This window comes from Antedon mediterranea, chromosome 4 (assembly GCF_964355755.1).
Source record: "Antedon mediterranea chromosome 4, ecAntMedi1.1, whole genome shotgun sequence".
Lineage (NCBI taxonomy): Eukaryota > Metazoa > Echinodermata > Crinoidea > Comatulida > Antedonidae > Antedon > Antedon mediterranea.
In genome coordinates, this window is record NC_092673.1 from 33,729,001 (window position 1) to 33,743,585 (window position 14,585).

At 31.4% G+C, this 14,585-nt stretch overlaps 1 protein-coding gene across 1 annotated transcript in view; it reads right to left on the bottom strand.

The window, feature by feature from the left end:
• The window catches only part of LOC140047828 (uncharacterized), a 49,615-nt gene that overhangs the window by 22,046 nt on the left and 12,984 nt on the right, over positions 1-14,585 (bottom strand). The window contains exons 2-12 of the mRNA XM_072092861.1: positions 12,239-12,383; positions 10,769-10,933; positions 9,964-10,159; positions 8,457-8,552; positions 5,276-6,040; positions 4,616-4,738; positions 4,050-4,154; positions 3,644-3,751; positions 2,063-2,116; positions 1,654-1,707; positions 337-435 (exon numbers count right to left, since the gene is read on the bottom strand). Coding sequence (XP_071948962.1) covers positions 337-435; positions 1,654-1,707; positions 2,063-2,116; positions 3,644-3,751; positions 4,050-4,154; positions 4,616-4,738; positions 5,276-6,040; positions 8,457-8,552; positions 9,964-10,159; positions 10,769-10,933; positions 12,239-12,383 — 1,910 coding nt within the window. The remainder of the gene's footprint in view (positions 1-336; positions 436-1,653; positions 1,708-2,062; positions 2,117-3,643; positions 3,752-4,049; positions 4,155-4,615; positions 4,739-5,275; positions 6,041-8,456; positions 8,553-9,963; positions 10,160-10,768; positions 10,934-12,238; positions 12,384-14,585) is intronic.

A 14,585-nucleotide genomic window follows, 5' to 3' on the forward strand; every position in this document is an offset into this window, starting at 1 on the left:
AGGGGGGGGGGGGAAGTTATGAGGACGTCAGGACCCTGGCTTCAGGTCATTCTCTCTGGTGTATACCTCTATTACAATTGTAAAGCTCTGTCTACACTTTCAAACTAGTTTGACAAAAAAAGTGTGATGTGATCAAATATGGTAGCAATATGCTTAAATATGGTAGTGATATGACATCACATCCATATATATGGGCACATGACATTTTTAAAAATAAAGAAAACATGGCAAGTTCATGATCACATTAATAATCACAGCTACCTTAGTGGTTCAGAGATTTAACATATATACTCAAAAGCTAGGCGCAATACTGTCCAGGTTTTGATTAATACTTACGGCAACACCAGGTATCCCAGGCATGCCTTGTCTTCCACGAAGACCCCGTAGGCCATCCTCGCCGGGTATTCCATTATAGCCATTATATCCATCCATTCCCTTAAAAAAAAAAATTATTTCAAATTTATGGAAAAATTGTAATTTTCTGGTGCAAACTACATTTTTAAGGTAAGCTATTTTGCAATTTATAAAATTAGATTATAATTGCACTCAAAATAAAAAAAACAAAATTGTTGTAATTTTTTAACTATTTTATTTTCTTCAAAGTTCATCTTGTTATTTTTTTTTTAAAAGAAAGCTACAAGCTGCAACAGCTAGGACTACCACTTTCTAATGTGCACACATGGATCTCATAATAGCGTCTAGAATGCACAGTATCTTAATCTACACTTCCTCTTTCTTAAATGGTTACAATGCTGAGGAAACATCTCTACCTCACCTGTTCACAATAAAGGTGAAACAACGATGACTAACAGTCCCCAGGTAACCAGTGAAGGTAAGTGCTAGGGAGTAGTGCTCATTATGAGAAAATGTTGCCATATGCGGGAGTGACAGGGGCGCATGTCTGACAATATAGATATAGTGCTCGGACTGCTATGTCGACTGGAATAACAAATTAAGTCTGAACGCAAGTCTGGAAACACAGGTATATTTCTATATGTGAAAGTACTACACTAAATCAAGTTGAAACGCAAGTCTGAAACATAGATATAGTATGAAGTACTTTCTGTATGTTGACAGAAATACTAAGTCTGAACGCAGGCTTAACAGCAGAGACACTGGGTGGAGTACATTATTATATGGATAAAAGGAACAGAAACACTCAATCCGGTCTGAAGGCAAGCTTGACAACTAATAGTATGAAGTACTGTCTGTATGTTGACAGAAACACTAAGTCTGAGCGGCTTAACAACAGATACACCGGGTGAAAGCAACAGAAACACTCAATCCAGTCTGAATACAAGCTTGACAACATAGATATAGCAGTGCTTTCTGTATGTTGACAGACACACTAAGTCTGAACACAGGCTTAACAATAGAGACACTGGGTTGAGTACATTACTTGTGAAAGCAACAGAAGCACTCAATCCCATCTGAAATCAAGCTTGACAACATAGATATAGTATGAAGTATTTTCTATATGTTGACAGAAACATTAATTCCGTCTGAACACAAGCTTGACATAACAGAGACATCACCATAGAGTACATTACAAGTAGATGAAACAGGAAAACTAAATTAAGTGTGAACACAGGTCTACAACACAATATATAGAGTACTACTAAAACATTTCCACTACAAAAGAAAGTTACTTACACGTCGTCCCTCTACTCCCTTCTCTCCCATTTCACCAACTGCACCAGGGTAGCCCTTAAATATTAATACAAATAATTTATGGTGGTTTTTAATCACAAAATATAGTTATAAATGAAATAGAAGATTTGACTGAATGAGACAATCACAGTGAGTTACATTAATTAAAGTAATTAAATCAAAACAAAATATTGTTTAAAATATTATGATTTTAATTTATTTCATTTACAAAAGTTAACTTTGTTGAAAGATCTGAAAAATGTATAAATATATTAATTAATATTTATCATTTTTTAAAGCAAATTTTCTAAAACAAATTGTGTGGTGGTTTATGTATTGGAATTTATACAACACAGACTTCATATATTTTAACATAAAATATGAAAATCCTAATATGGTATTAATAAAGTACCTGGCTTCCTTTTGTTCCCTTTGGACCACGCCTACCTGTGAGTCCCAAGCTACCCTGGGGAGAGAAAAGAAATTATCATAAACAAAAAGCATCTGGTTATTGTTGTAGAAGCTTGACTGGCCAGTGAAAGGTAATCAGCATTATTTTGCAGAAACACCTAGACTTGCCGCACAACTTTCTTTCAGAATTTCTTTTTTTCCACGTAGACATTTGTATTTTTTTAAATCCAGGTAAAGAATAGAAATGACATGCCATGTGTGCCAAATTGTTTTGTTTTGCCAATATTAAATGGCATTTCTGTGTACAACACCATACAAACTCCAATATATAAAATCTTATGTGGAGTGAATTATGGTGTTTATTAAATATTTTTGTATACAATATTTTGTAAATAAATTAAAATTTTTTCAATTTTGTATCTAGTATTTATTCATTATTTATCTATCTAACATGCATTGAAGTTTAGTTTTAGTTTAAGTTTAGTTTAAGTTGTTTTAAAATTATGGTTAAATGTGCAGTAGGGTCTCTCGGAGGAGCAGTTTTATTTTATTACTGAGAGGGCTACCCTACTGAAAAAAATGAAAATAAAATAAAATAAAAAATCTATCATTAATTTATTATTTATTTCTTATAACAACAATTTTGAAAAAAAATCATTTTAATATTAATTAGGTCATACAGTTTTGGCAAACATATAGATTTATTGCATCAGAAAATATATTGATATTAAAATATATTGATATTAAAATATATTTATATTAAAATATATTTATATTAAAATATATTGATATTAAAATATATTGATATCAAAATATATTGATATCAAAATATATTGATATTAAAATATATTGATATTAAAATATATTGATATTAAAATATATTGATATTAAAATATATTGATATTAAAATAAAAGTACAAAGAAACAACACAAACTCTAAATCTAAAGTCAAATGAAAGCAGAATTTACATTTGCAAGATAAACAGGATTTAATTGAAATGAAATTTGAAACTGATAAACAATCAAATTGAAAGTAAAATATCATTTGATATCCTGATAATGAATAATCCAAAGATAAACAAAGAAAATGTCTTTCAATTAATATAAGCCGTAGTGAAGGCATTATATCGTAAAAAACATTTATTAAAAATATCTATGTACATAAGAATATAAATTGACAGGCACAGAACTTATTCTAAACCGTCTGGTGAATTCATTAATTTAGAATTTAAGATTATGGTAGAAATCTGAGAATAAGAAAAAAGTCACCTCAACGGATTAAAACTTGAAACTTTATGCTTGTTATAACATAGAGATATTATATAATATCTCTATGGTTATAATAAGTATAAACACATTTGTTTATCTACTAAATTATTTATTTAAAAAAATTAGGAACTAGACAAAAAAAAAAAAAAAAAAAAAGATTTCTCCAAACTTTGGAGCTCTGGTTCGGACAAATTCTTTAACACTCCAAATGTCAAATTTAGGACAACCTTCTTAGGTCAAATTTTACAACATTGGCAAAATTTTATATCATTAAATGCACAAGGAACAGCATAAACAACATTAAAAAACTTACTGGAGGGCCAATAGGACCCCTTCTACCTCGATTACCACGTTTTCCAAATTTCCCACGTGGTCCAAGTTCACCTCTAGCTCCTGGAGCTCCAGGATAGCCCCTCTTTTTCTATTTAAAAAAAAACATAAAATATAAATTAGGTCAGAAAAGAACTGCTAAACAATGAAATCTAATCTACTAAGGTACATAAAGCTCTTGCAAACATATACAGTACAGTAGTCTATAAGTTGAGCTGAGAGTACTTTAAATGTTTATTTTTATGTATTTAAATCATACAAATTAATTAAAATCTTATAAAGTCCCAATTTAAGATGAAATTAAATATTAATTTTGGGTACTCATGCCGCTATAAATTGTACATTTTATTTATAGTTGAACCAGAAAAAGTAAACAAATTTATTTATACCATTCCTTGTTGTCCTTTTGGTCCAATCTTTCCTTTTTCTCCTTTAAGACCTGGAGGTCCTGGTGGCCCACGTTTACCCGGTGGTCCAATCAATCCAATTTCAACCTAAAATTAAACATAATATACATTATTTATTATTTTTATTTAGGATTTTTGCCATCTATTTATCAATATTTCAGCCAGTCAAGCTTAACTGGAAACTGAGAAAATTTGGATTAGGCCTCCACAGACCCACGGCAGCCAGCAGTGCAGCGCCTACAGGATCAGCACACCAAGAGACGATCCCCTACTCTTTTCAAATAGTGTACCAAGTTCTTTTAAGCATCTTGCCTAAGGATGCAGTTAGTATGGTACAGATAGACTCACATGCCAACCACATGCTAGTGCGATATTATCTTTGCACATCACTCTCCGGTGTATACAGCACCCGGCGTGATTCCCAGACGCTCTCCCATTCAGAACGCAACCGGGCTCAAAGTTGCTTAACTTTGGTGATCTGATGAGAACCCAGTAAACCATTGCACAAACTCTTGGAAAATATAAATATCTGCATATCTACAACTTACTGGCCATTCTGTCTTCATGTCTTCTACAATATGATATACTGTGTATTCATCATCATATTTTAACAAATCCTGTATAAATGCTTCTGTTAGGCCTGGATATCCTTTCACACTAAGTATAAATTCCTGCAAATAAAATTGATATTTTAAATTTTATTTATATTTTTTATTTATTCAACTTCTCACTAACACTGTTAGTGAAGGATTAGGACCAACAGGTAGTAAACACCTCTAAAAATGGTCCAGTCCCAATTGCACAGTGGCTGTGTGTGACAGTGCCTGTGTTTGTGTGGACTAGTACACCGGGGCAGCCCCCTACTCGTCTCGAAAAATGTACTAGGTTCTTTAAAGTGCACATGAGCTATGTGTACACTGGACCTACGGTTTATAGTCCTTATCCGAGAAGACTCGTTCTACCACCAGAACCATGGAGCGAGTGAGCCTTTATAAAATAAATAAATACTTTGTGCACAAATGCTCTCAAACTGCAAATAGATTGAAATACAACATATGAACCATTTTATTATATTATTATAAGCATAACCAGAGGAGTTTGAATTGAACTACAACTTATTATAGCAAGAGTGTTTAAATGAAGGCATAACTAGTTAATAGTTTCTCAATTTTTTATTTTATCAAACGTCAAAAAGTAACACTTCTTACTTTTTTTTCATCTTCATCAGGTTTAGATGTCGATTTATCAAATGCAGGATAATAATCCCCGTTATTATTTTCATATTCATTATTATCCGTTATCATATCATTTTTAATATATTCTGTGATGTCATCAATTGGTACTTGAGTAACTACTGATGGTTCAACAACAAATGTTTCATCTTTGATTGTGTAAGTTGCCGTCGTCGTAAACACACGAGGGAGCTGTATATCAGGCGTTTCTTTAATTTCCGTTGCTGTTTCCTTGCTACTTAACTCTGGTAGTGATGTGCTTAACGTATCAGTTGGATAGACTATTTCCGTTACAAGCGTCGTGTTTATATCGTCTGTTTCGGGAATACGAGTTACAGAAATATTTTTATCTACACTGTCGGTTGTATTTACACTATGTAGTGTTTCCAGCGTTTCAATCTGGACTGCAACCGTTGTATACAAGTCTGTAGTATAACTCGCTGTTGCTAAGATTTCAGTTGTAGCAGGGATATTGACATCACTTGTAGTGGGTCTAAAAGTAACATCATTAACAATTGTAGTATAAACCTCAATCGATTCAGTAGTCCTTATTAAATCCAATTCTTCCTTTAATTTTTCCGTTGATGGAATGGATGTTGTTCTATCTTCAAAATTTATAACATTATTTGGCGTTTCTAAATCTTCTAGACTAAAAGTTGTGGATTGAGTAGTTGGGATTACACTCTCATCTATTTCTGTTGCTATATTCGTAGTATAATATATACTTGTTGTTGGTATAACCTAAAAGACAAACAATGAAAAATATTAGAGAAAAATACTCACTCACTTTACTGATATCGTTTTTCTCTTTATGATTTTCAATTCTAATATAATTAATACTGACAATTTATTTAATATTCGTAATCCACAACATGTTACTCGTAGCTCTTCTTCTGTTGGTACTCTTTTTGATATTCGTCGCTGCAGAACTGAATCTTCTTTTCAATCATATATCCCACGTGTTACCAGAATTTGGAATAACTTACCCAGTGAAATCCGCAACTTAAATATTTCTGTTAGTTCTTTTAAAACCAAATTACTTAATTATCTCAATATTTATTTTTTAAATAATTTTAATATTGAAAATGTGTGTAGTTGGTCGCTTTCTTGTCGATGCTTTTATTGTAGAACGTAATTTATTTATTTTTCTTTGTTCTGGGTTGACCAACTAGCATAGGTGTTTAGCACCTGTTTGGTCTTTCCGTGCCTCCTTTTATAATTGTTTTGTCTTCTTTGTTATGTATATGGCAGAAATTGAATAAATAAATAAATAAAAATAAAACTCAAATTTCTAATTTATTTACAATAATAAATGAAATAGTAAAAGGTAGAAAGACAGAGTAGAGTGGTGGTGCCAGTGGCTGAGTGCCTCCATATGTGCAACATAAAAAACAAAACAAAAAACATTGACAATAATTCTGCTTTAATATCCTGATAGTAGTGTCAGTAAATTTACGGTACTTACAAATTGCATCAGAGGAATTCAAAAATTTATTTCTCATATAACTTTTTTTTTCTCAACAATTGCTGAAAATTAATGAAAGGGAAACCACTCACCTAGGATCTCTCTACTGAGACATTAGAGGGGGTGTCAATACTTTCAGTAATTTTGGAATATTTTATTTTTAAAGAGCATTTATTGTTTATAATTTCTAAAAAGATGGGGGAGGGAGATTGGGTCGATCTACCAACATCAAAAGGTATGCATATGTGGTTTTACCAAAAGGAAATTTACATTGCATTGGTATTCTGAAAGGAAATACAAGGGTCTTGTTACTATATTTGCTTGTAACATATTACAATTTCAACTGATCTTTGCCATGGGCAACTCCTAATTACTTCTTCAACTGTGATACTATCAGCTTTCAAATCGCCAGGAGTATTTAGCACCAAAAATGCCATATCTAAATATTAACTCTCCTATTCTCATCTATCAAAAAAAGTAACATAAAACTCCAATCTTTAAATATTATTTTATGATACATTTGGTATTTTCATGGGATTCAAAGCACATTCTCTCACACCATTCCGGTAGTATGTTGGCGATAATCTCTAGTTAGCTGGCAATTCCAACTGTGATTAATTTACTATAGAGCCAATTATTTGTGTGCATGTTGCTATGCAAGCTCGGTGTCAAAGGTCGTGAGTTGAAAACTGTATGTGGTCACTTTTTAATAGAATACGAAAATAGATATCAAAGATAGATATTAATAAATTTACCAAACTAGTCGTATAAAAAAAAAATTGTACATAAAACAAATAAAGATATTTTATATGGTAATGCTTACAATTTAACCTAAATTAGGGGGTGGGATTATACTCGAGGATGGAAATCATACATGGCCATATACAATATTTATATATACATCCAAAGGAAAAAAATACTGAAAAAACATTACATCTCCCTGCTGTGGGTATCAGTGGCTGGATCTCAATAGAAATACTAATCCGGAAGTAATAAGCATAAAGACTAAATCAAAACGGTACAGTAAAATAGCCATAAAAAAGTGCCAAGCTTTAAAAAAATATTCCTTCGGCAGGGATAAAATATTCATATATACATAGTATAATCAAAAGTTCAGGTGGAGTATAAGTTCTATGCTCTTCCCGTATGTGTCATGTAATAGGCACTCTCTTATCTCTCCAAAAGATGGGCTATGTAAACCATTACACCAGGGAAACTCATCTCCCAAAATAAGCTGGGGTTCTTTTAGTGCAAATGCATGAATTGTGTACCCAGTTCCTTTAGTTTACATCCCTTTATAGAGAGGTTTTTTGTTGTCACAATTAAAAACCAAGAGCAATCTCGGATTCAAATACAGCCTGTATGGTTAAAGATTTCTGGTGCACCGTCTGACTTCCACTTAGTAATCTCAATTTACTAAGTAAAGAAAGTTGATTAAGGCATAGATGATTATGATTACACTGATTATGATTATTGTGGACAGATGAACGGGCATCGGTGGCAGAACTTGACACAAAGTGACTCTTATGTGTCGTCTACACCTGCGCAAGTCAGCCCATTAGGCTGCAAGTCGCAAGTTATTCATTGATTTACAGTGATATGAATAATGATGATGATGATGATGATGATGATGATGATGATGATGATGATGATGATGATGTCAACAAATGTTTTTAAAGCATTGCTACTTACTGGCGGTAAAAGAATAAATGGAAAACAAGTAAAATACTGTGTACATTCATTTACAGCATATGGGTTATCTACAAACAGTAGATGTTGAATTGCACCCTACAAAAAGAAAAAAAAAACACACATTTATTAGATTACATTTCTTGGCTAATATCCAATATATCACTTGTCATGAACACATTCTCACATAACATTATAACACTAACCTAGAGTAAACATAACCTGTAAACCAAATGTTTGAATGAACACATTTCTGCAATATCATTTAACATTTGTAATGGTCGCTGGATATAGCATTTTAATCACATAATACTTTCTCATATTCTTTGTATAAATACCAACTACATATTAACAACCTGTGAATTTGAGGAATGTTTCGATGGACACATTTTTGCATTAAAAATAAACATTTTATGGGATTTTATGGGGTTTTATGGTATTCTTAAATATACGATAAATATTTAGTTTTTTTAATTGAAGGATTAATATGATAAAATTATATTAAATAATAAATTTATCATTGCATGGATACCAATATTCATGGACACCCTAATTCATGGACACCCTAATTCATGGACATCCTAATTCATGGACATCCTAATTCATGGACAACCCTATTCAAGGAACACCCCAATTCATGGACACCCCGATTCATGGACACCTTTATTCAAGGGACACCCCTATTCATGGCACACCCCTATCCAATTCAAAAGACACACCTATCACACCTTTTTTAGCATTTAATCAAGAGTTTATGAGATGAGATAAAAGGCTTTATCGTAGATAGATGAGAGTGGAACCATATCTCAGTAGGGTACGTGAATATTAGAACACCATGCTGTTACTGGTCATGAGAAACGTGCCTATAACACAATTACATTTCTTATTTTAAATGATAGTCAGGTCAACATCTTTAATACACTTTGTTGTCTCAATTAAATTTGTTTTAAAAATGTTGCACGTATTTTGATACCGCTGATACTAATCACTTTCACTGACATCACATACCAATGAACATTTAATGTAAACATATTTTAATTTAATTTTACAAAATATCTGTTATGCTTGGGTTATCTTCCTTCTCCCCATTTCTTATCATTCAATAAATGAATTTAAGTATGGACTCCTCCCCCACTCGCCTTCACCTTTTTGTTCTTTGGATCATCACACATATTTGGGTTATACCGGATGTTTTAAATCCATCATCCTTTTTTTCCACAAAAGGGACAAAAATCTATTTACTAACCCTTAGTTTCACTACTTTATTTATTATTTATTTATTTCATACGCATCCAACAGCGAGCACAAACTCTCCAATTACAAGATGGATAAACTATTTTATAATTTATTATGCTTATAAACTAAGTCTCATTTGAGGATAGCATGTTAACCACCAAGCTACAGCTCCACTACTTCTTTCGATTTTAGAAAGGGCACTTCAGGAAAGAGAGATTTTTAACAAACCCCCAAATTCCCTCTCCCCCTCCTCCTAACTATGAATTTGACCTACCTGGAATGGTTTTTCAAATGACATCAAAGACCCACCAATAAGCACTGTGCTTCCGGAATCAACATTAAATATGTGTTCATTGTTTATTTTTAATGATGATACTTCTTTACAATCTCTGTACAGTCGTATCCTACTTGAATCAATGCTAATTCCAATTTTATGCCAATCGTTATCGGCTAAATCTTTAATAAAAAATCTGTAAAGAAATCAATTATTATGAAAAAACAGTTCTACCTACCCTCACATGTTTATGCAAAAAAAGTATGAAAGCATATACAAAAGAATTTGAAGAAAAAAACACCCCATATTTATCATTGATCAATGATATTAAGTAAGAAAATGTATTATTACATTGTAACAAAGTGTTTGTTTTTTGTTTTACATATTTATGCAAATTTCATAAGCGAATTCATTCATTATCATTCTTAAAGGTGGCAATCCTGTTAACAGGACAAACATACACAAGATGCTCTACATAAACAAAGTTTTGAGAGTTGAGTTGTAATTTTTGTCATGAATAAAAATCCTGACATATGACTTGAACCCAGGATTCTAAAAAAACATAGTAGGTCGAATCAATAGAGTACAATACAGGTAATTGTATATTCTTATAATCAGCATCTTTAATTTATTTTTAAATACAAGCTTTTTCTGTTAAACTAATATTGACAACTTTTTAAATATTTTTATGGCATTATTTTGTCATTTTGTACAGGGATTCTTTTTTTTTTTAACTTAATAAAACAAAAAAACATCATTATATTATAGTAATACTATATATATTGTAATATTTAAATGAAATTACCTGTATGATTGGAGGCTCCCAAGACGAACCTGGACGTCGATAACGTTTGAACCAATGAGAACACGCAGTTGAAATGAATTACTTGAATCAACAAAGGTTAAAATATTTGACAAAAAAGCTTCCTGATATTTTACTTGCATTAGAATTGATAGACTTTGTGGAAATCTGTGAATTAAACGTTTTATGAATAAAAAATCAACTTCTTTCGTTCACTAAAACAAAGAGAACATAATTATGTTGACCCTTTATGTTGAACAATGTACATTGAGATATAAGTGGAGAAAACAGGAGATCAGGGAATGAACGCAATTAAATGTACTGAAAGATGATTTAAAAATATCTTGTGTTGGGCAAGCCTAAATAAAAAAACAAATGGATTGACAACTAATAAATCTAGATGAAAAGTAAATAGCTTAATAAAGAAAAAGAAATGAATATATAATATGCACTAATGAACGGCTAGTGTTGCCCGATTAATTTTTCTTTTTTTTTAATTTATCGTTTTGATTTAGTTTCTTGCTTATTTTATTTTGTATCTCCATTGAGATCCAGCCACTGATACCATAAAAAAAAAACCAAGAATATCACTGATAATTTTTATTCAAAAGCAAATCCATTTTGAAACTGTTTAAATACAGTAATAATCTATCTAATTGGTGAAAACAGCTTTCACAACATATATATTAAAATGTATGACATGTAAAACAATTGAATTAGCCATATTTGAGATTGTGCTAAATCACCAATGACGTTAATAAGTATAATTATCTATAATCACAGAAGGAGAACAGTGAATGAAATGAATAATCGCCAAGGGGATTGACAGTGATAATTACATTTGACGTGCTTTAATAGTAAAAATTGGAGTAATTGCAAACAGACCACTACAGCAGTGCATAGGGCTATCACTTATGAAATTGAAATATGCTAACTATTCGGAACAAATTTCTGTGACAATATTAATATGAAGAAAAGGAAAACAAAACAGTGGAATGGAAAATGTTAATTAAATTTGGAATATATCCAGTAGGCATGTTCTATGGTGGTCCAAAGAGGAGGAGCGCGTTTTTGGAAAGAAAATTAAAAAATCTTTACTTTTAAAATTTGAAATGTTTGTTTCAACCATTCCTGAAACTCAACAAAAACTCTCTCAAAACCAGGAATTTCTTATGGACAAGTCATATATTCTATACCGTACTGCAGTGACTGCAGTAACTGTTTGTTGCAATACAATCATTAATAGGTTAAAAAGTGAAAAATATATAGTTAATGTATTAGAATATTCTTCACATGGTCTCTTTAAGTTCTAAAAGTTCTTTCCCATTATTCAAAATGCACATTCATAATTTTCTGGAAAACCACCCGTTTTTACCAGTCCAAGCTGTGTAACTTAACCACTACAATACAGGTCTATAATAACATCTGTTTACTTAAGAAAACAAGTTGAAGTTTAAAGTTCTGTTTGTATACCTGGATGTTGTTAAGCTGGACAGAGGAAGGCTAACTGTAGCTTCTGGTAGCCATTGGTAATATATACAATCATTCTGGTCCAATAACATATGTACCTCATTAGGAACCTCACCAAGTCTCATTAGGCCTAATAGGTCAACCACCTCTGCAATCATAAACAAATAATAAGCGTTAATAATTAATAATAAACAATTAACGTTATTGAATTAGGCACAAGCCCACCCTCTTTGAACATGAATGCTTGAGGGTGGGCTTATATTTGAATATTAAAATTCCATTGCTGTTGATTGGTTTAAAGTTGAGCATGAGGGCATAAAAATCAGTCTTCGCAATATGTTATATATTGGTGATTTTTAATATTTTTAAAAGCCTGTACTAAAAAGTTACACACAATCTGGCCATTGGCCACAAGTTGTAACACATTTTTGTTTTTTAATACAGAATATAATAATATTACTGGTGTACCATAGTTTACTACTACCATTGTCCTCGTCCTTCCAATAGAACATTAAGCCATTGGTCCATGTACAAATGATAACCCACCATCTTAAACATAGAATTTGGTCAAGTTTGGGATGGGCTTATACTTATATCATATTAAATACATTTTTATTTGGTCTATACAAAGGGTACATGGAAACATTTTTTCCTGTACAGAAAATATTTCAAGATTTCAATTTATTTTTTAAAATTGCATAAGATAATTTTTTTAAATTGCATAAGATTATTTGATAAGGTAAATAGTTAAAATAATGCAAAAATGGAAGGAAAAAAACAAAAGAGCAATGCTCGTTTTTATGGCTACCCTATATGTATTATGTATATAAATGTAATGTAATATTTAATGTATAAATATGTAATGTATTGGCCTTATTATGGCCTGAAAAAAGAATATAAACACAATATGATTGACAAAATGATTGACAGTTACTGATTTATAAGTTAAATGTTATTGTTATTTCTGTCCCCCTTGGGTGTTTACAATAATAGTTTACCAATAGGTGTCAAAGAAGCTGTAAATAACTCATTTCATGTCAATCAATCAATCAATCAATCAATCAATCAATCAATCAATCAATCAATCAATCAATCAATTAAATGAGGTAAAAGAGTACAGCACAAAGCTCTGTCTACACTATTAAACTGTATGTGATGTGCCCATATATGGACATGTGATATATGATATACCATATTTAAGCATCTCTCTACCATATTTGGGCACATCACATCTTTTTTGTCAAACTAGTTTTATACTGTAGACAGAGCTTTAGATCACCAAGTGAAAATAAGTCATCACAAACAAAGAACTTTTGTTGCAATCTAAAACAGCACATTAAAAATATTGATGAATCGTTTTGTTTTATTACATTACTGGATAACACAGAAGGCAAAGGCCCCTGGTTTAACACTCCTAAGGGCCTCCAACGCTGGGTAGTTGCATTGGGGCTACTCAGGCTCTGGGCTCCTTAAGCTCGGGAGCCCACGATAATAATGACTTCCAATTACTGCTTTATCTATGTTTACTTTAATATCTTTTTTCTATTTTGTATATGTTCATTCATTATTATCTGAATAAATATTATCTGAATGAATGAATGAATGAGTTTGGATTAGCCTAATATTTAACCTTTAAATACCGAGATTATACCATTGACATAATCTGTCTGTGTCAAGTGTTTCCTGTTATAAATGGTCGTAGGAATGTAACAGCATAATACAAGGTGCTTCCAAAAATAAGTTTAAACGTTTGATATTTCTATTATTAAATTAAGGTTCGGAAAGAGGTAAGTTTTCTTGGCTGGCCGCAATGGACTTGCCCAGAGAGTCCATACAATGATATTCACTCCTCGATTCCATTCTATAGGAACACATAGCTTCAACGACTACTCAAAACCAGAAAAACTCTTTGACCCAATACCACTTGATTTTATGACGGTTCAGGAGATCAGTATGTTATGTTTTTTTTCAAAAGTTATAATACACTTTTATTGAAGATGTATTGTCCCCAAAAAACATGAAGAATTAAGATTGATAAAATCAGACTGTAAATGAATTTTAGACAATGATTACACTTATTTAATAAAATGATTAAATAAATGGATAAATTTAACCAAAACAGAGAATTTGACAATTTTTTGCTTTAAATTAAAGTAAATAATTGTTTTTAATCCCATTTCAGGTCAAAGTAATTAACTATTATGCGAGTTTTATTTAACATTAAAATGGCATATTCAACCAAAATAATATTTTAATTATTTTTAGAAGTTTCTAAAATTGAATTTGAAAGCGATGATTCTATTAATCTCTTTCTTGTTCAAACTTACGGAGTTGTACACCAAGTATGATA